Source organism: Ranitomeya imitator, chromosome 5, assembly GCF_032444005.1.
Source record: "Ranitomeya imitator isolate aRanImi1 chromosome 5, aRanImi1.pri, whole genome shotgun sequence".
Classification (NCBI taxonomy): Eukaryota; Metazoa; Chordata; class Amphibia; order Anura; family Dendrobatidae; genus Ranitomeya; species Ranitomeya imitator.
Window position 1 is genome coordinate 23969841 of NC_091286.1, and position 23359 is coordinate 23993199.

Below are 23359 nucleotides of genomic sequence, written 5' to 3' on the forward strand. Positions count from 1 at the left end.
ACAGACCTTGAATATCCATATCTACACCTGTGTCCTGAACCACCCAGAGGTTAAGGGGAAAAGAAAGACAAAACACACTGCAGAGAAAAAAAAATGGTCTCAGAACTTCTCTTATCCCTCTATTGAGATGCATTAACACTTTGGGCCAGCTGTACTGTTATGGACCTGGTGGTTAGGAGCATCCGGAATGACCTGATGGTTAAACTAACACAGGACAAGCTCTGGGAAGTGGGAGCTCTGCTGACCGCAACCCCTAATCCTATCAAACACACTAGAAATAGCCGTGGAGCATACCTAACTCTGCCTAGACGCCTCTTCACAGCCTAAGAGCTAACTACCCCTAGAGATAGGAAATAATGCCTACCTTGCCTCAGAGAAATTCCCCAAAGAAAAAGGCAGCCCCCCACAAATATTGACTGTGAGGTAAGATGAAAGTCACAAACACAGGAATGAAACAAGTTTCAGCAAAGGGAGGCCAGACTAACTAAACAGACTGAGGATAGGAAAGGTATCTTTGCGGTCAGCACAAAAAACTACAAAAAGACCTCGCAGAGTGTGCAAAAAGACCCCCGCACCGACTCACGGTGCGGAGGTGCCACTCTGCCTCCCAGAGCTTCCAGCTAGCAAGGCAAAATCATGATAGCAAGCTGGACAAGAAAACAAAGAACAACAAATAAACTAGCAGGGACTTAGCTCCTGCTGGAGTAGACAGGTCACCAGAAAGATCCAAGAGCGAACTGAACCAGTACTAGAACATTGACAGCTGGCATGGAGTAACGATCTGAGTGGAGTTAAATAGAGCAGCCAGCCAAAGAATAAACTAGGTCACCTGTGGAAGGAACCTCAGAACCAGCAGCTCCACTCACAGCCACCAGAGGGAGTCCATGGACAGAACTCGCCGAAGTACCATTCATGACCACAGGAGGGAGTTCGATAACAGAATTCACAACATGTTCCCCTGTCTACTTCTTTGTATAGCTGAGTGAGTCGATCTACCACAAAATACATAAGAAAATAAATATCAAAGTTGAAATCAACCTAACGGCAGTCCAAGCAAAAATAAAGAATTAAACGTCCCAGTATTAAAATTATAAAATCAATTATTTCATACCATAAAGAAAAATAAAAACACCAGAATTGTAGTTTTTTAATCCCTGCACCTCCCAAAATAAAAATTCAATAAAAAGTGATCAAATCCCAAAATTGTACCAATATCTACAACTTACATTCTGAAAATAAAGCCCTCATACAGCACCCCCATTGATGAAAAAATGAAAAAAGTTAAATGTCTTAAAAAATGGCCACATAAATAATTTTTAAAAATTTTATTTACACTTTTTAAAAGCAATTAAATACATTTTTTGATTAATTTGGTATCAATGCAATCGTACTAGAATTACGTTACAAGGTCCTTTTTAATGAGTAATAAACATTGTAAAAACAAATTTGGAATTGCTTTTTTTGTGTTGTTTTTTTTCACCATACTTTTTTTTCCCTGGCTTTTAGTACATTATAAGGTAAAGTAATTAGTGTCCTTCACAAATACAACTCGTCTCGCAAAAAACAAGCCCTCGTACGGCTAATTAGACAGAAAAGTAAAAAAAAAAGTTATGGTGCAAAAACGATTTTTTCAAAAAATAGCGCCACTCTTGCTTATGTGTCATGTCTGGTATTGCAACTCAGTGCCATGTGAGTGAAGACGCAGAAATGTAACCTGATGGATGGATTTGTGATATATTAATATGTCCTGAGAGATCACCGTATGTCTTTACTAGGCAGCTCCCGGCTGAAGCCAAACTTTTTGCCCAAGTTGACAGTTCATGGAAAGAGTTGATGAATCAGATTAAAGACAGACCTAACGCTCTCCGAGCCGCCACCGCTCCTGGAGTGCTGGAGATCCTACAGACCAACAATGGTCATCTCGAGAAAATTCTAAAGTGCCTTGAGGTAGGTGGGAAGCCAAAAGGATTACTCTGCCATCTTCGGTTTAACCTGTATTTCGAGATATTTGTCTTTTTAGATTGTTGAAATTAGAAGGCAAGTAGATTTTCCAGGTATGAGGGTTTTCGGGGCCTTGGACAGTGACCATAGATTGGAACAATGACCTGTTTTACTTCTTGATACCAAAAGGTATAAAAAAAAGGTATAAAAAGACATAACAAACAACAAAAATCCCTCCAAAATGGACAAGTTGATCTAGAAAAATTGTACAGAATATAATATAATAATTATCTTTGCCTATTATTGAATTAAGTTTGTTGAATTCAAAGATGCAAGAATAACCAGGCACGTTCGCAATGGCTGAGCGAAATAATCCACTTAAGTAAAAAAAAGGAAAAACGTAATCAAAATATATATATAAAAAAAAGCAAGATAACAAAAGATAACAAAAGAATATCATACTAGAAACTTCTCAACTAGAACAACTCTGCCAGAGACAAAGAACAATGGAGGCCAGATGAAGCATGCAGAGCTAAGCCTACCCTTGGTAGATAAAACCTGGGCGCTGTAAGAAACAATACAAGGACTCCCCCAGGTAAAATCAAGTTATTTTATTATCTGTATTTACAGGATATTGTGTATAATAATAGATTATAAATTGATTTTACTTGGGGAGAGTCTTGTGTTGTTTCTTGCGATTTTATCCAATGAGAGTAGGCTTAGTTTTGCACGCTTCATTTAGCCTTGTTTTAGCTCAAAATTGTTACGTAAGTTTCTATCTTTTTTTGTTTTGTAAACTGTTGGGTATCTAACACTGCAAGGTGATACAAGAATGTATGATGCCAACAACATTCCTTCTTGATTTAGTTCTCCAAATTGTATAGCGATCTTTACATGGTAGAATAAAAGTAAATATGGACTATTCCATTTAAAGCCTCTGATCTTTGACTGTCCAGCTGCAGTTTTGCTACAACTGTGATTCCTAACATTACCTGACAGCAAGAGGCTTCCATGGTATGTTGGGAGTTTCAGTTTTGCAACAAGCAGAGTTGGGGACTTAAACCTTACAAGGGGAATGAGGACATCTGTCCATCTTTAAAACATCTGCTGGAATTTATGGGCAATGCATTTTGTAGTCATACAATTTTTTAGCTCAGTCCTTTAAAATTTGAGGTGTGGTCATGAAGTAGGTCAGTTGGCATCCAGCCATACCAAAATCCAATGTTCTTATTCTTACCACTCCCTTATCCTATGCTTGGATTTCATGATGGATACTATAATAATAGAGATGTATGTTTAGGGCATGCTGAAAACTGTTGGGAATTAACATGATTGTCTTGGGTAGAGCATTCCAGAGAACTAGTGCAGCATGAGAAAAGTCTTAAAGATAAGAAAGGGAAGTTCAAATGATGGATCTTAAGCTTTTAGCTAAAATAACTTTGATAGACAAAGAATAGTGAAGGCCTGATGATGAATTTAGAACTAAGCCTACTCTTGTTGGATAATATCTGTAAGAAACAACACAAGGAGATGCTGAAAAATGTTGGGAATTAACCTGACTATCTTAGGTAGATAATTCCAGAGAACTGGTGCAGCACGAGAAAAGTCTTAAAGATGTGAAACAGAGGTTCAAATAATGGTGGATATTAACCTTTTAGCTAAAAACAACATTGTGATAGACAAAGAACAGTGGAGGCCAGATGAAGAATGTAGAACTAAGCCTACTCTTGTTGGGTAATATCTGTAAGAAACAACACAAGGGCATGCCTAAAAATGTTGGAAATTAATCAGATTATCTTGGGTAGAGCATTCCAGAGAATTGGTGCAGCACGAGAAAATCTTAAAGATCAGAAAGGAAGGTTCAAATAATGGTGGATATTAACCTTAGATCATTGATAGACGGAAATGAGGAAGGTGATTTAGGGTAATGCAGCACTGTGGAGAGGACCAATTTAGTAATAGGCAGATGAGAGATGAAGTGTAGAGCAGTTCTGGAGAGAAGGAGATTTAGGTCGATGCAGCACTGTGGAAAGCATGGGCAGGGTGGTAGACAGAAATGAGCAGGAGATGGAGGGTCATGCAGAACTGAAGAGAGTTTTGTGTGTGAGTGTGTTGTGTTCTGTAGCAGATGGGTAACCAGTGCAATGACTGGCACAAGGTGGAGGCATTGGTGTAGCAGCTGGGCAGAAATATGAGCATGGCTGCTGCATTCAGGATAGATTGTAGAGGGGAGAGTTTAGTGAGGAGTAGGTAAAGAAATAATGAAGTAATAATCAGAGGATAGACAGTTGGTGTTCTTGGAAAGCCCCTTGAAGAAAACATCTTGTCTCCAGAATCTAATGGGCGCTTGGGAGCCATGCTGGTGATGGTAATAACCCAACGTCCACTGTTTATCTTTCCTGCCAGGACTTTTTAGAAATTAAACGTAGGGTTTTCCCAAGATTCTACTTCCTCAGCAATGATGACCTTCTCTCCATCTTGGCTGACAGCAAAAACCCCAATGTTGTCCAGGCAAGTGATCCTTAATAGTTTTTTATTTGTTTAAATCCTTATAAGATATTGACATCTTTGGGGCATTTTTTTTTTTTACTTAAATGCATGCGTGGTGCTAAAATCATATTTGGGATTGGTTTCCTTAATTTTATTTTTGCATCATTTACATGCATTTTTTATCTGCACATTCTCAGGTGTGGAATGAGTTAACTGAGAATAGTCAGTTCACAACTCTTATCTTCCTTCTTCTTGGCAGATTTATAGTCACATGAAAGTCTGGTCCAGCTCTGATGTGCTCTGTGATTATAAATCAGCACATATAAATGAGGAGACAGATTAAAGGGATACTTGTCAGAATGAGCTCACTGACAGACTTTCAGTTAACTCCTTCTGCAACCAGCAATGTGCAGGGGAAAAAAGCCTATAGACCAATCAGTACAATATTTTTAAGGACTCCTAATTGCAAAAAAAATATTTCGTTGCCCAAAATACACGTGTTTCAGCAGAAAAAAATGCTCCCAAGGGTGTCCATTCCCTTTCAAAGGGGTTGTACGGAACTATGAAAAACATAGTCTGTGTGTGTAATTCCAGCACAACCCATGGACAATGGTGGCGCCATTTCTAGTGTTTTTGTAGTGCTGTGCGTTCCCTTTAAGAAATGCTGAAGACCATGATGATATGTCTGACTTTTTTTATAACGCAGCCCCACCTGGTGAAATGTTTTGAGAATATCCAACATTTGGACATAAAACATCATCTGAACAGTTCCCCCGAGGTGGAGATGATTATGTCTGCAGAAGGGGAGAAGATCTGCATGCCTAAGTACCGCACAGTCCCTAATTGTTACTATTAATTAACACAAGTCATTAGTCGGGAACATTGTGTAAGGTTTACAGTAATTACTATGCTGCTTTCTGTAGAAATGTCCGTGTCAGGGGCTCAGTGGAGCAGTGGCTGGGAAATGTGGAGACCGGCGTGTACGACGTCATAAAGAAGTAAGGGCTTCTACATACAGCTCCGTCTATCGATCTATCTATTATCTATCTATCTATCATCTATCTATTATATATTATCTATTTATTATCTATCTATCTATCATCTATCTATTATCTAATTATTATCTATCTATTATCTAATTATTATCTATATATCTATTATCTATTTATCTATTATCTATTTATTATCTATCATCTATTTATTATCTAATTATTATCTATCTATCATCTATCTATTATCTATTTATTATCTATATATCTATTATCTATTTATCTATTATCTATTTATTATCTATCATCTATCTATTATCTAATTATTATCTATCTATCATCTATCTATTATCTATTTATTATCTATCATCTATCTATCTATTATCTAATTATTATCTATATATTATCTATTTATCTATCTATAATCTATTTATTATCTATCATCTATTATTTATCTATTATCTATCTAATATCTATCTATTTATCTATCTATTATATATCTATTATCTGTCTATTACCTTTCTATCTATCTATTATCTATCTATCTATTATCTATCTATCTATCTATCTATCTATCTATCTATCTATCTATCTATCTATCTATCTATCACATACTGTGTATATGTTAATACAAGTAATAAAAGATGACATGAAAGTAGTAATAATCTAATAATATTTTCTCCCCAGGATGATGAGAGCTGGAGTGTTGGACTGGGACAAGTCAGATTTTAAGATCTGGGTGCTCTCCCACCCAGGACAGGTCATTCTTGTAGTGGTACGTGTGTTACAGACCCCGGCACTGGGCAGTCACCGGTAATGTTTTCCTGTGGAGTTTTGTAGATCTGCTTGTGACTCCATAGATTTGTTTGCAGTCTGAGTTGTGTACAGGTGCAGATTGTCCCCCATAGGAGTCAACGGAAACTAAACAGTTATATTCTCTAGCATCAGATCAATGCAAATACTCCTCCATAAGGCTTTTTCTGTTTGTGGGTAAATCTAAAATATTGCAACTTTCTAATAAATGTTGTGTTCTGTGTCATCTCACTTTCACAATCTCTGTGATGCAATCGCAGGTTGCCAATAGGTCAGCATGGCGGATGGGCCCTCATGGCGGATGGTCCCTCATCGCGGATGGTCCCCCGTGGCTGCCATGTTGGTCCTCCTTTGAATCCCAGCCGTTTAACTGTATACTTCAGTACTGCCATAGTACATTGTGTAGTATTAGCGATCACATGTTCATGTCTCCTAAGGGACTAAAAAATAAAGAAACTAAAAAGTAAAAAAAAAATTAAAGTTTGTTACACCCCCACACTTTTCCCCAGTTAAAGAAATAAATAAATGAGACCTATTTGTTATTGTCGTTTCCATAAAGACGTCTGAACTATCAAAATATAAAATGATTAAAAGCGTAATTTAAACTCCCAAAAGAAAAAAAAAAAAATGCCAGAATTTTTGTCTTTTTGGTTGCTGTGATGGCCCCAAAAATGCAATAAAAAGTGATAAAAACATTGTATGTACCAATAAAAACACAGAGAAAAAGCCCTTGCAAGCTCCATCAACACAAACATAAAAAAAATACGGATATCAGAAAATGGCGACACAAACAAAACTTTATTTACAAAATTCCGAATTTTTTGTAAAGATTGAGAAAAAAATAGAAGAAAGAAAAACTGTCACTCACCACTGGCGCATTTATTATCCTTTATTCCTCCATGATAATCTATTAATCCATGGTAGAGACACAAACTGGGCTACAGCGGTTTCGCTTTTATTACGTTTCATCCGGCCCTGACGCCCCTTTGCCCTCCTTCTAAATGCAGCAGTGTTCAGTTTGTCAGTCTTTTGTAGTGGACCACGTTTGGTATCGTCGTAATCGTACTGATGTGTAAACACTTTTTGATTCCAGACAAGAGTGTTTTGAGTTCTTGTTTGAGCGATTTTCATCCATTCTTCCTTGGAGAATTCCTCCAGTTCTGTGAGATTCCTGGGTCATCTTGCATCCTCTGCTATTTTGAGGTCTAGCCACAGATTTTCAATGATGTTCAGATCCGGGGACTGTGAGGGCCATTGTAAAACCTTCAGATTGAGCCTTTTGAGGTTGTCTATTGTGGTTTGTGACGTGTGTTTAGGATCATTATCCATTTGTAGAAGCCATCCTCTTCCTCTTTTCCACTTCAGCTTTTTTTTTGCAGATGGTGTTATGTTTGCATCAAGAATTTATTGAAATTTCATTGAATCCATTCTTTCCTCTACCCGTGAAATGGTCCTTGTGTCATTGGCTGCAACACAACCCCAAAGCGTGATTGATCTACCACCATGCTTAATGGTTGGTGAGATGTTTTTTCCTGAACTAATTGACATGTTTGTATTTTTTTTATTACAGAGCCAGATAATGTTCAGTAAGGACTGTCTGAAGGGCTTCTCTAGCGAGGACCCAGAGTTGGAGCTGAGAGCCGTCCTTTCCATCCTGGAGAGGCGTCTTGGTGATCTGGCAGAACTGGCTGTGGAGGTCCGTCTTCTCCACCAGAAGAAAACCATGGAGGCTCTGCTCACTCTCTATGTGCACTGCCGGGACGTCCTGACCGACTTAGTACGGAACAAGGTGTTTACTGCCGAAGACTTTGAGTGGACGAGGTAGGTCCCAACATTCTGAATGGACGTCATTAATGGGTCCGCCTGCTCACCATTCCCTCTATCAGCCAGAGTTTCAAGCACTCGGAAAGAATGTTAGGACCTCATTCTACATGGTCAACATTTCACCTACTGGGTCTGCATGGGAAAAGAATGGCCGGCTACAACTCCCCGTAGCGTACCAGCTTTCAAGGAGCAAACGTTATTGACCAAAGGAAGCATAGGAGTGGGTAGGGAGAACAGGAGGAGTTTTGGAATGGTGGAGACCTTTAACCTATGTAATGACCAAACATGATTGACTTTAATAGGACTGCCCTGCAATACCCTGCACAGTCACTGACAAAAGTTGGGCAGTGCAGAGCAGGGTAAACAATCATGTCACCCCTTTAAATAGCTGATCAGTGGGGGAGAGGCAAAGAGCCTGACCTCCACTAATCTAATATTGATGGCCTCTATAGTCCGCCATGTACATTAGTCTAAAATCAGGATAGTCCGACAATCTATTGTCAATTCTCCCCTGACACATGACACATGGGATTTACAGGAGAGTCTGGCAGAGAACACAGGAGCACTCAGCCAAGCCAGGAATCCCTGTGTATATTGACTTGGGATGACTTAGCTGTCGATCAGTCGTCCGACGTCTGTCTAATATGTACGGATAAGGTGGAGAACTTTAAGGGGTGCTGATTACAAATTGTCCCCCTACTGGTGCCCCAAATGATCTGCTTTAATGGGTTAGAACCAAACAATAAGAGTTTAGTTTCTCTGCAGTGCCCCTGCAGGACAAATGAAGTATTACACACTTTCCATTCAGGTCGGATCCTCCAGAATAGAGATTCTTTGTCACCTCTCTCCTCTCTGATTAAGAGATGAGGGTCCTGAACACAGGACCACCCTTATATAAGAATATGGATGTGAGTTTTCTAACTTAGACAATCATTTTTTTAAAACAGAAAGAAGACAAAGATCTCCTAGTTTTTTAGGTATTTAAGGTGTTACTTTTGTATAAGTGGAGGGGGCCCTCCTCTATTAGCTGGGATCAGTTTACATTTTCTCCTTGCACTTTTCCTCGTCGGCCTGTCATTCTCAGAGATAACGAGCAGCAGACTAATGACTACAACCGGCTCATCTAAATGCAGAAAATCTTACAAAAAGCTTTTTTTCCAGGTGCGCTTACTATAACTCCCATCCTCCTCTATTGGGGGTTATTCTGCGTATATATTTTGTTATGGACACAAAAATATGAAATATTTGCATGTGGGGGATTACAGAAGGCTGGTAGTTTGGGGTATTGAGTCATGTTACGTGGGTTATTAGCGTCTAGATTTACAAGACGCTGCTGCGCGGGATAAGTGATCAGAAATAGACAGTAAAATATGTACATATAACCTTACAGATTATCTTCTGCATAATATACCGCCACACAGTGCCACATAATGAGATTTATACCGTCACATATCGGTGTAGCAGGTGAAGATTAAAGCTGCAATCGCCCCTCATTATTCTCCCAATTAATGGTTACATGCAGACTCCATTGCCTTTTAGACACAAGGGTCTGCAGTGCACAAATAGTTAAGGTTAATTCTGTGTCCGAATGCCCAGTCACATGCAGATCTCATGAGATGGTACAATTATTCATCTATTTATTTCTGATCCCTGTCACCATGATTTTCTCCATAGCATCTCTGTGTAAGTTTCTGCCTTTATTGCTTTACACCTATGCAGTTTACAGAAAGAGACAAGGAGGCAGTACTATCTGTGCTTACATTTACAGAAAGAGACTGGTAGGCGTTTCTGTCTGAACATACAAAGGACAAGGAGACTGTACCTGTCTATACTTAAATCATGTACAGAAAGTACTGCCTTCCTTATGGATAGAGACTTGGAGGCAGAATTATCTGTACATACTGTCCTATCACAGAGAAAGACCGGGAGGCAGTACTATCTGTACCTACATTATGTACACAGAGATAGGGAGGCAGTACTATCTGTACCTACATTATGTACACAAAGAGACAGGGAGGCAGTACTATCTGTACCTACATTATGTACACATAGAGACAGGGAGGCGGTACTATCTGTACCTACATTATGTACACAAAGAGACAGGGAGGCGGTACTATCTGTACCTACATTATGTACACATAGAGACAGGGAGGCGGTACTATCTGTACCTACATTATGTACACAAAGAGACAGGGAGGCGGTACTATCTGTACCTACATTATGTACACATAGAGACAGGGAGGCAGTACTATCTGTACCAAAATTATGTACACAAAGAGGCAAGGAGGCAGTACTATCTGTACCTACATTACAGAAGGCAGTACACAAAGAAACAGAAGGCAGTACTATCTGCACGCAGCACTATCTGCACGCAGCACTATCTGGCATACTTCATTTACAAAGAGGCAGTACTATTTGTAACTACAGTGGCTTGCAAAAATATTCAACCCCCTTTGCGTTTTTTGTGTTTTGCTACCTCACAACCTGGAATTTCACTGTTTTTTTGAGGGTGTGCATCAGTTCTTGTAAAGAACATGTCGACAACTGTGAACATTTGGTTTTCTTTTTATTGTGAAGCAAACAACAAATAGGAGAAAATAACTGAAAACTTCAGTGTGAGGAACTATTCACCCCCTAAAGTCAGTACTTTGTAGAGCCTCCGCTTCTGGAAATTACAGCTGCAAGTCGCTTTGGATAAGTCTCTGAGTTTTCCACATTTTGCCACTGGGATTTTTGCTCATTCCTCAAGGCAAAACTGCTCCAGCTCCTTAAAGTTAGATGGTTTCTTCTGGTGAGCAGCAATCTTCAAGTCTGACCACAGATTCTCCATTGGATTAAGGTCCGGACATTGACTCGGCCACTGCAAAATATTTACACATTTCCCCTTAAACCACTCAAGTATTGCTTTAGCAGTGTGCATTGGGTCATTGTCTTGTTGGACGGTGAGCCTCCGTCCCAGTCTCAAATTACTGACAGACTGAAACAGGTTTTGCTCAAGAGCATCCTTGTATTTCGCACCATCCATCTTCCCCTCAACTCTGACTATTTTCCCTGTCCCTGCTGCCAAAAAACATCTCCAACAGCATAATTCTACCACCACCATGTTTCACTGTGGGGATGGTGTTCTAGTGGCGATTAGCTGTGATGGTTTGGCTCCAGACAGCGTTTACCTGGAAGTCAAAAAGTTCAATTTTGGTCTATTCTGACCACAACACCTTCCTTCATACATTTGGGGAGTCTCCCACATGTTTTTTTGGCAAACTCAAAATGAGCCTTACAATTTGTGTATAAGTAAAGGCTTTTTCTGGCTACTCTTCCATAAAGGCCACCTCTATGGAGTGTACGGCTTATTGTGGTCGTATGGACAGATACTCCAGTCTCTGCAGCTCCTTCAGGCTTACCTTTGGTCTCTGTGCTGCCTTTCGGATTAATGCCCTCCTTGCCCGGGCTGAGAGTTTTGGTGGGCGGCCCTCTCTTGGCAGGTTTGTTGTGGTACCATGTTCTTTCCATTTGATGATAATGGATTTAATGGTGCTCCGGGGATAATCAGAGATTTGGAGATTATTTATAACCCAACCCTGACTTGTACTTCTCAACAACATTGTCCCTAACTTCTTTGGAGATCTCCTTAGTCTTCATGGTGGTGTTTGGAGATCTCCTTGGTCTTCATGGTGGTGTTTGGAGATCTCCTTAATCTTCATGGTGTTGTTTGGAGATCTCATTGGTCTTCATGGGGTTGGTTGGAGATCTCCTTGGTCTTCATGGTGTTAGTTGGAGATCTCCTTAGTCTTCATGGTGGTGTTTGGAGATCTCCTTGGTCTCCATGGTGTTGGTTGAAGATCTCCTTAGTCTTTATGGTGGTGTTTGGAGATCTCCTTGGTCTTCATGGTGTTGGTTGGAGATATCCTTGGTCTTCATGGTGTTGGAGATCTCCTTGGTCTTCATGGTGTTGGTTGGAGATCTCCTTGGTCTTCATGGTGTTGGTTGGAGATCTCCTTAGTCTTCATGGTGGTGTTTGGAAATCTTCTTGGTCTTCATGGTGGTGTTTGGAGATCTCCTTGGTCATCATGGTGTTGTTTGGAGATCTCCTTGGTCTTCATGGTGTTGGTTGGAGATCTCCTTGGTCTTCATGGTGTTGGTTGGAGATCTCCTTGGTCGTCATGGTGTTGTTTGGAGATCTCCTTGGTAGTCATGGTGTTGTTTGGAGATCTCCTTGGTCGTCATGGTGTTGTTTGGAGATCTCCTTGGTCTTCATGGTGGTGTTTGGTTAGTGCTGCCACTTGTTACTGGTGTTGCAGCCTCTGTGGAGATTCAGAAAAGGTAAAGTACGTATACGGACAGACATGTGACACTTAGATTACACACAATGGGATGTCCTGTCACTAAGCATGGGACTTATGAAGGGTCCACACAAATCTTAAGAAGAGAAAAACGAAGGCACTCACCAGTCTTCCAAATAGTTTCTTTATTGATACCAACTCCAGATAAAACTCATGGCCGGGGGAGAAGGAGCCGAAGCTCGTGTGAGCAGAGGGGGACGACGGCCGTTTCGCGCTGTGCCTGCGCTTCTACGGGACCAGTAGAAGCGCAGGCACAGCGCGAAACGGCCGTCGTCCCCCTCTGCTCACACGAGCTTCGGCTCCTTCTCCCCTGGCCATGAATTTTATCTGGAGTTGGTATCAATAAAGAAACTATTTGGAAGACTGGTGAGTGCCTTCGTTTTTCTCTTCTTAAGATTTGTGTGGACATAAGACTGTTTTTTCTGAGGAGCACCCGAAGTCTCATATTATAGCGGTGTGTGAGAGTCACATCTAGCAACATGTTTTAAACGCCTGAATACGGTCTAGAAGATACTTTAATATTAGGGGCTGTGCCGCTCATTTCTTTTCTCTTTTTGGACTTATGAAGGGAATTGCTTGCACCCGAATTTTTATGCACAAGGCAATTTTTAGTTATTTAATCCCATAAATGTAATTTCTCCCTATACTTTTCTCATTTCACCATCTTAGACTATTTAATGCTGATGCATCACACACAAATCATTTTACAAAAATATTTAACGTAAGTTGTAATGGAACGAAATGGGTAAAAAGCCAAAGGGGTAAATACTTTTGCAAGTCACTGTATCTCATGTACAGGGTGGCAGTACAATCCGTATCTACATTATATACACAGAGAGGCAGTACTATCTGTGCATACTTCATTTACAGGAAGGCAGGACTATCTTTTCCTACCTAATGTACAGGAAGAGACCAGGAGGCAGTACTATCTGTACCTATCTCATGTACAGGAAGAGGCAGGGAGGCAGTACTATCTTTGCATACTTCATTTACAGTAAGACCGGGCTATCTGTACCTACCTCATGCACAGGAACAGACAGGAAGGTAGTACTATCTGTGCATACTTAATTTACAAGCAGGCAGTGCTAGAACAATGGCCACTTTTGATGCCGCAGTATAAGATCTTCTCCTTTGTTGCAGGCAGCTTCGATATGAATGGAACAAGCAGAATAACTCCTGCTACGTGGTGCAGGCCGGGGCCTCCTTCATGTACGGCTATGAGTACCTGGGCTGCTCTTCTCGTCTGGTCATCACTCCCCTCACTGACCGCTGCTGGCTGACATTGACTGGAGCCCTGGATCTGCATCTCGGAGGATCACCGGCAGGGCCGGCCGGTACCGGAAAAACCGAAACTGTGAAAGATCTAGCCAAAGTAAGCCTGCAGATTATATAGCGTGGTCTTACGTCCCGCTGCTCCGAGAGTGTCACTGGGCGGTCAGTTCACCCAGAATTGATTAGATTGTTCTACATTTTTCTTGCAGGCGTTGGGAAAACAATGTGTGGTGTTCAACTGCTCAGAAAGCCTGGACTACAAGGTGAGGCGGTCAGTGATGTCCATGCTAGGCGCTCCGAACCGCTGCGTGCAATCACCGAGATCCACAGAGCAAATAGAAGCGCTAAAATCCGAATATCCCGAATTATCAAAGCAAAGTACAATGTGCAGGAAAATGCAAAACAGTAAAGGACAAGACGTCCCGTGTGTCCAGACACTTATCACCTCCCTCAATACTTGTGCGGAACGTCTAGAAAAGAAGACGAGTCATAGCTCAAAATTATTAAAAGAATCACATGTTTGGTTAGAAAAATAAATAAATAGGCAACAAAGGAAATGTACAAAATAGTGTCCAGTATACCCTGAGAGGTCCACAAGATGTCTCACCAGCCAGGCACAATTACATGTAGGACAGCGTGCACGATTTCTGCCATTGCATTGAATTAAACAGATTGCTAAAACTCACTTTGTAAATAGATTACAGTGATTATCATGTACTGATCTTGAGCAGAATAGTGAGTGCAGCTCTGGAGTATAATACAGGATGTAACTCAGCATCAGTAATGTAATGTATGTACACAGTGACTGCACCAGCAGAATAGTGAGTGCAGCTCTGGAGTATAATACAGGATGTAACTCAGGATCAGTAATGTAATTTATATACACAGCGGCTGCATCAGCAGAATAATGAGTGCAGCTCTGGGGTATAATACAGGATGTAACTCAGGAACAGTAATATAATGTATGCACACAGTGTCTGCACCAGCAGAATAGTGAGTGCAGCTCTGGGGTATAATAAAGGATGTAACTCAGGATCAGTAATATAATGTATGTACACAGTGACTGCACCAGCAGAATAGTGAGTGCAGCTCTGGGGTATAATACAGGATGTAACTCAGGATCAGTAATGTAATGTATGTACACAGTGACTACACCAGCAGAATAGTGAGTGCAGCTCTGGAGTATAATACAGGATGTAACTCAGGATCAGTAATATAATGTATGTACACAGTGACTGCACCAGCAGAATAGTGAGTGCAGCTCTGGGGTATAATACAGGATGTAACTCAGGATCAGTAATGTAATGTATGTACACAGTGACTACACCAGCAGAATAGTGAGTGCAGCTCTGGAGTATAATACAGGATGTAACTCAGGATCAGTAATATAATGTATGTACACAGTGACTGCACCAGCAGAATAGTGAGTGCAGCTCTGGGGAATAATACAGAATGTATCTCAGGATCAGTAATGTAATGTATGTACACAGTGACTGCACCAGCAGAATAGTGAGTGCAGCTCTGGGGAATAATACAGAATGTAACTCAGGATCAGTAATGTAATGTATGTACACAGTGACTGCACCAGCAGAATAGTGAGTGCAGCTCTGGAGTATAATTCAGGCTATATCTGTGCAGGGTAAGTAATGTAAATTCTATACACAGTGATAAGTGGTGGAGGTGAGGATTATCTTCAGGGTCTTCCCCGGCATTGTTCCTGTGCGGTCTGTATGTCATGTATTGCAGGTTTTCGGCCTGGTTGTGGATATTGGGGCCGGCAGAGGAGCAGTACTGTAGTAACGCGTTCCCCTGTATTTCAGATGATGGGGCAGTTTTTTTCCGGAATGGCGCAGTCTGGAGCCTGGTGCTGTTTTGATGAGTTTAACCGTATAGATGTAGAAGTGCTGTCAGTCATCGCCTCTCAGATACATGCCATCAAATCAGCGAAGGACAGCCAGGCCATCAGGTACTGTACGTGCCCAGTGCTAGAAGGACTATTGCACTGAGGAGAGAAGCCCCCGAGGTCTGGGTCAGAATTGGCCTCGTTGGGGTCGTGCGCCCCTCTGCACCACTTTCCCCCAGTTCCTCTGCAGGTCTGCGCTACCTGATAGCAGAGGGTGCTCCCGGGGCTCGGCTTTGTAACACTCCGTCTAATTCAAGGTGATGTCTTGTGTATTGAGCTGTAGTTTTTCGTTATATTTTTCTTATTTTACTGTTTATTTGCAAAAACCTCCCCAGATTTATTACCGTCTCTGGGAAATGATGGTGTATTGTCCCTGCACCAGAGACCACCGAGCGGCAGGTCAGCCGCATACAGTCTTATGTATGTGCATAGTGTTACTATCCTAGTCTTCCAGCAGTACTATAGAGGCGTCATTAACTTACCTGCCCTCTAATCATTATGAGATGACTCTGCTCATCGTGTCCCAGTGTGTACAGCAAAGCTGAGCTGCAAAAAAACTGGAAATGTCAATCTATTGTGTCAGCAAATGCCCCAGTCCTCAGTGAATCTGCCTGAACCCTCCATGCATCCAGCTATTCCAGGAATATTCATCAGTTAGGGAGGCGGGAAATCTCACTATTCGGACCAGTGGGGTAGCCAGGCCTCTGACCCAAAGTGTCAATCATCAGGAGAGCATCGGCCCCCAGCAGTCGGGACTCTGTAAGGCAGGGGATGGGTGCGCTCCTGAAGATAGGATCCTGAAGCAACCCCTGTAAAGACCTGTGATATTTGGGGGCCCTGTTGGACATTTTGAATTGCAATCTGTGTACTTTGAAAGGGTGTGTATATTTATGCAAACTATTTTCTGATTGTCCACTGCATCTAAAGGCGATTTGCAAACAGTTTATAAAGTTACTATGCGTCTGCACAATCACAGATTGCAAAGCCTATGTAGTCTCATCACGCCGATCCCTCTCCCTCCCACGTTTACTAGCTCCGGATGTAAGTGACTAGCACATGGCTGCAGACTACACAAGGTTTGTTCATAGTCTGTAACATACAGTACATTAGACACCATTTTTTATTTTATTTTAGATGTACTGAAGGAATGTTTAAAAAAAAAAAAAGGTTTGCAAAAGTATACACACCCCTTAGGTTCTAATAGCATTTTTTTTTACATCCAGCCCTAAAAGTATAAAAATGGAAATTATTAATGCTTCCCTGCTGGGGTCTTGATTGTCATGTTTCATATAGGTTTGTGTTCGAGGGCAGAGAGATCCGTCTGAATATGTCCTGCGGAGTCTTCATTACCATGAATCCCAGGTAGGTAGAGGAATTACTTTTTTTTTTTTTTGCTTCCTGACATACAGAATATAAAATGTTTCATCGCAATAAATTATACATAGGAGAACAGTTTGCAGTAACGAGGGGTTGTGAGGCTTCGCTGCCGTTTTTGGAGGTTTTTTAATGACCTCTTTTAAGTGTAGTGGCGTGTTTGGATCGGAGCTGCCCGTGGTGGAGCGTAGTACAGAATATGCATAATACATGTGGAACTGAGGACGTGTCTATAGCTGCGTCTTCTCCTTCCCGGGAAGTTCCCAGTCTCCGCTTATTTATATTCTGCTCCTTGTCTATAGAAAGTTTAAAATAGGTCAACGCATTTCTCTAACTCCAAAACTTTCCTTCTGTACCTGATCCATAAAAATGGGGCAGCGAAAGTGCGAAAGTCAAAATTCCTGGTGCTATCGGATAGTGTAGGGGATGATACCAACCCCCATAGTGGTCCTAAAAGTCATAGGGCTTACTAGGTCAGGTGGATCCTCTAAGCCACACATGTCATACTCTGGCCCATGAGCTGAATGTGGCCCTCAGGGTGCTTATATTTGCCCCGCAATGCTGGGGACTATGTGGGGTCATTATACTGTATTGAGTACTATGTGGAGCCATTATACTGTATGGAGCACTATGTAGGGCCATTATACTGTATGGAGGAGTATGTGGGGCCATTATACTGTATGGAGTACTATGTGGGAGCCATTATACTATATGGAGGACTATATGGGGCCATTATACTGTATGGAGGAGTATGTGGGGCCATTATACTGTATGGAGTACTATGTGGGGGCCATTATACTGCATGGAGGACTATGTGGGGCCATTATACTGTATGGAGGACTATGTGGGGTCATTATACTGTATGGACAAATATATGGGGCCATTATACTGTATAGAGCACTATGTGGGGTCATTATACTGTATGGAGGACTATGTGGGGCTGTTATACTGTATGGAGCACTATGTGTGGGGCATTATACTGTATAAAGCACTATGTGGGGCCATTATACTGTGTGGAGCACTATGTGGGGTCATTATACTGTATGGAGGACTATGTGGGGCCATTATACTATATAGAGCACTATGTGTGGAGAATTATACTGTATAGAGAACTATGTGGTGCCATTATTCTGTATGGAGCACTATGTGGGGTCATTATACTGTGTGGAGGACTATGTGGTGCCATTATTCTGTATGGAGCACTATGTGGGGTCATTATACTGTGTGGAGGACTATGTGGTGCCATTATTCTGTAGGGAGCCCTATGTGAGGCCATTATTTTGTATGGATCACTATGTGGGCCATTATACTGTATGGAGGACTATGTGTTGCCATTATTCTGTATGGAGCATTATGTTGGGTCATTATACTGTATGGAGCACTATGTGGAGCCATTATACTGTATGGAGCACTATGTAGGGCCATTATACCGTATGGAGGAGTATGTGGGGCCATTATACTGTATTGAGTACTATGTGGGAGCCATTATACTGTATGGAGGACTATATGGGGCCATTATACTGTATGGAGGACTATGTGGGGCCATTATATTGTATGGAGTACTATGTGGGGGCAATTATATTGCATGGAGGACTATGTGGGGCCATTATACTGTATGGAGGACTATGTGGGGTCATTATACTGTATGAACAAATATATGGAGCCATTATACTGTATGGAGCACTATGTAGGGCCATTATACTGTATGGAGCAGTATGTGGGGCCATTATACTGTATTGAGTACTATGTGGGAGCCATTATACTGTATGGAGGACTATATGGGGCCATTATACTGTATGGAGGACTATGTGGGGCCATTATACTGTATGGAGCACTATGTGAGGTGTTATGAAAGGTAATTCAGTACCACAATGGACATAGAGGTCAGCGCACATACAGTGACCTGGCAATAACCCAAAAAACAAGAACGAGCTCTGAGACGTGGGAACTCTGTTGACCGCAATCCCTAATCCTCTCCAACCACACTAAAGGCAGCCGTGGATTGCGCCTAACGCTCCCTATGCAACTCGGCACGGCCTGAGAAACTAGCTAGCCTGAAGATAGAAAATAAGCCTACCTTGCCTCAGAGAAATATCCCCAAAGGAAAAGGCAGCCCCCCACATATAATGACTGTGAGTTAAGATGAAAAGACAAACGTAGAGATGAAATAGATTTAGCAAAGCGAGGCCCAACTTTCTGAACAGAGCGAGGATAGGAAAGGTAACTTTGCGGTCAACACAAAACCCTACAAAAACCACGCAAAGGGGGCAAAAAGACCCTCCGTACCGAACTAACGGCACGGAGGTACACCCTCTGCGTCCCAGAGCTTCCAGCAAGCAGGAAAAAAACAAATAGACAAGCTGGACAGAAAAAAACAGCAACAAATAGCAAAGAATAACTTAGCTATGCAGAGCAGCAGGCCACAGGAACGATCCAGGAGGAGACAGGTCCAATACTAGACCATTGACCGGAGGCCAGGATCAAAGCACTAGGTGGAGTTAAATAGAGCAGCACCTAACGACTTCACCATATCACCTGAGGAAGGAAACTCAGAAGCCGCAGTACCACTTTCCTCCACCAACGGAAGCTCACAGAGAGAATCAGCCGAAGTACCACTTGTGACCACAAGAGGGAGCTCTGCCACAGAATTCACAACAGTGAGGCCATTATTTTGTATGGATCAATATGTGGGCCATTATACTGTATGGAGGACTATGTGGTGCCATTATACTTTATGGAGCACTATGTGGGGTCATAGCACTGTATTGAGCACTATTTGGGGTCATTATACTGTATGGAGGACTATATGGTGCCATTATTCTGTATGGAGCCCTATGTGAGGCCATTATTTTGTATGGATCACTAAGTGGGCCATTATACTGTATGGAGGACTATGTGGTGCCATTATTCTGTATGGAGCATTATGTTGGGTCATTATACTGTATGGAGGACTATATAGCAAAATTCCAATGTGCATTATCGGTGGTGAACAGTAATTAACACAATGATAACACCATATATGTGTGTATATACTGTATATAGCTACATATACCAATACACCTACATGTCCAAACCCCCACCTATGCATGCATATATGGATAACTGCAGAACATAGTTAAATAGGAAAAGAAGCACCACGCAGTCATAGAATACAGAATCAAATAACACTATTAAACAAGATAAAAGCCAGACAAACAGTGCACAGCAGGGCTAAAAGATGACAAAGAATGTCACCAGCATCATGCTAAGCCCAAGGTAAGGCAATCCCTGAATGCAAATAGACTCATACAGGTGAACTATAAAGTGCAACGTGCAATATGTAGCAGCGGCTGCAACCACCAACAAGCGAACAATACAGCCAGTATCACTAACTCATCAGTAATTCAATTATCAATGTAATGGCTGTAAGAGTATAAAAGTAATAAAGCGTGCACATCACCTGATGACGATGGTAAGTAACGTAAGGACACCTGTCCACCCCGACGCGCATTTCGGTTTGGTACCTTCCTCAAGGGGCCCATGATGCTGGTGACATTCTTTGTCATCTTTTAGCCCTGCTGTGCACTGTTTGTCTGGCTTTTATCTTGTTTAATATAAATAAAGTGTTATTTGATTTTGGATTCTATGACTGTGTGGTGCTTCTTTTCCTATTTATTTATGTATGGAGCACTATGTGAGGCCATTATTCTGTATGGAGCACTATGTAGGGTCATTATACTGTATGGAGAACTATGTGGTGCTATTATTCTGTATGGAGCACTATGTGTGGGGTATTATACTGTATGGAGCACTATGTGGGGTCATTATACTGTATGGACAAATATATGGAGGCCATTATACTGTATGAAGCACTATGTGTGGTCATCATACTGTATGGAGGACTATGTGGGGTCATTATACTGTATGGAGCACTATGTGTGGGGTATTATACTGTATGGAGTACTATGTGGGGGGCATTATACTGTATGGACAAATATATGGAGGCCATTATACTGTATGAAGCACTATACTGTATGGAGGACTATGTGGTGCCATTATTTTGTATGGCTCACTATGTGGGGTCATTATACTGTCAACTTCCCTGGTGGTCTAGTGCTTTGACCAATTATCTGTGTACCCCAGGAGTTACACCTCAAGTTTCCAGTCCTAATATTGTGCTTTGAATGGGAATAGGTGTATAGTCCAGACTTGGGGGATACTTCAAAAAACACTGGGACAGTCTATAAAGGGTTAATCACAGTTGTAAGGAGTCATGTTTTCCACTGCATTGCCCCCTGGACCATCCCTGAAAACGATGGGGCTCATGTAAATATGCAAAAAAGTATTTCTTATCAGCTAGGAAGAAATCTTGTATCGGGGATTCAAGTCTTTGAGGTTCATGGGGTTAGTTTCTGCTTCTCTGATGATCAAAGATGGAGAACTGGTTAATGGCTTAATGCCTGCTTCCTTGGTAGCTGCTAGTTATGGACTGTCAACACCAGCTTCTCAAAGCGTTTAGGGTAGTGAAGGAGTTAGTTCCAGTATCCCTGGTGGTATAGGGTAGTGTAAGACCCAGTGACAGTATCCCTGGTGGTCTAGGGTAGTGTAAGAGTTAGTGCCAATATCCCTGGTGGTCTAGGGTAGTTAAGCGTCAATTACAGTATCTCTGGTGGTCTAGGGTAGTGTAAGAGTTAGTGCAAATATCCCTGGTGGTCTAGGGTAGTGTAAGACCCAGTGACAGTATCCCTGGTGGTCTAGGGTAGTGTAAGATTTACTGCCAATATCCCTGGTGGTCTAGGGTAGTGTAAGCGTCATTGACAGTATCTCTGGTGGTCTAGGGTAGTGTAAGATTTAGTGCCAATATCTCTGGTGGTCTAGTGTAGTGTAAGCGTCAATGACAGTATCTCTGGTGGTCTAGGGTAGTGTAAGAGTTAGTGCCAATATCCCTGGTGGTCTAGGGTAGTGTAAGACCCAGTGACAGTATCCCTGGTGGTCTAGTGTAGTGTAAGCGTCAATGACAGTATCTCTGGTGGTCTAGAGTATTTTAAGAGTTAGTGACAGTATCCCTGGTGGTCTAGAGTATTTTAAGAGTTAGTAACAGCATCCCTGGTGGTCTAGTGTAGTGTAAGAGTTACTGACAGTATCCCTGGTGGTCTAGGGTAGTGTAAGAGTTAGTGCCAATATCCCTGGTGGTCTAGGGTAGTGTAAGACCCAGTGACAGCATCCCTGGTGGTCTAGGGTAGTGTAAGAGTTAGTGACAGTATCCCTGGTGGTCTAGGGTAGTGTAAGACCCAGTGACAGTATCCCTGGTGGTCTAGGATAGTAGAGTTAGTGCCAATATCCCTGGTGGTCTAGGGTAGTGTAAGAGTTACTGACAGTATACCTGGTGGTCTAGTGTAGTGTAAGAGTTAGTGACAGTATCCCTGGTGGTCTAGAGTATTTTAAGAGTTGGTGACAGTATCCCTGGTGGTCTAGTGTAGTGTAAGAGTTAGTGACAGTATCCCTGGTGGTCTAGTGTAGTGTAAGAGTTAGTGACAGCATCCCTGGTGGTCTAGGGTAGTGTAAAAGTTAGTGACTATGTCCCTGGTGGTCTAGGGTAGTGTAAGACTCAGTGACAGCATCCCTGGTGGTCTAGGGTAGTGTAAGAGTTAGTGGCAATATCCCTGGTGGTCTAGGGTAGTGTAAGCGTCAATGACAGTATCTCTGGTGGTCTAGAGTATTTTAAGAGTTAGTGACAGTATCCCTGGTGGTCTAGTGTAGTGTAAGAGTTAGTGCCAATATCCCTGGTGGTCTAGGGTAGTGTAAGACTCTGTGACAGCATCCCTGGTGGTCTAGTGTAGTGTAAGAGTTAGTGACAGTATCCCTGGTGGTCTAGTGTAGTGTAAGAGTTAGTGACAGCATCCCTGGTGGTCTAGGGTAGTGCAAGACTCAGTGACAGTATCCCTGGTGGTCTAGGGTAGTGCAAGACTCAGTGACAGTATCCCTGGTGGTCTAGGGTAGTGTAAGAGTTAGTGGCAATATCCCTGGTGGTCTAGGGTAGTGTAAGCGTCAATGACAGTATCTCTGGTGGTCTAGAGTATTTTAAGAGTTAGTGACAGTATCCCTGGTGGTCTAGTGTAGTGTAAGAGTTAGTGCCAATATCCCTGGTGGTCTAGGGTAGTGTAAGACTCTGTGACAGCATCCCTGGTGGTCTAGTGTAGTGTAAGAGTTAGTGACAGTATCCCTGGTGGTCTAGTGTAGTGTAAGAGTTAGTGATAGCATCCCTGGTGGTCTAGGGTAGTGCAAGACTCAGTGACAGTATCCCTGGTGGTCTAGGGTAGTGCAAGACTCAGTGACAGTATCCCTGGTGGTCTAGGGTAGTGTAAGCGTCAATGACAGTATCTCTGGTGGTCTAGGGTAGTGTAAGACTCCGTGACAGCATCCCTGGTGGTCTA

At 42.0% G+C, this 23359-nt stretch overlaps 1 protein-coding gene across 1 annotated transcript in view; it reads left to right on the forward strand.

The window, feature by feature from the left end:
* The window catches only part of DNAH14 (dynein axonemal heavy chain 14), a 182189-nt gene that overhangs the window by 67145 nt on the left and 91685 nt on the right, over positions 1 to 23359 (forward strand). The window contains exons 22-31 of the mRNA XM_069726485.1: positions 1776 to 1947; positions 4348 to 4452; positions 5138 to 5256; positions 5355 to 5429; positions 6108 to 6195; positions 7804 to 8054; positions 13538 to 13769; positions 13879 to 13932; positions 15490 to 15635; positions 16866 to 16934. Of these exons, the coding sequence (XP_069582586.1) occupies positions 1776 to 1947; positions 4348 to 4452; positions 5138 to 5256; positions 5355 to 5429; positions 6108 to 6195; positions 7804 to 8054; positions 13538 to 13769; positions 13879 to 13932; positions 15490 to 15635; positions 16866 to 16934 (1311 nt within the window). The remainder of the gene's footprint in view (positions 1 to 1775; positions 1948 to 4347; positions 4453 to 5137; positions 5257 to 5354; positions 5430 to 6107; positions 6196 to 7803; positions 8055 to 13537; positions 13770 to 13878; positions 13933 to 15489; positions 15636 to 16865; positions 16935 to 23359) is intronic.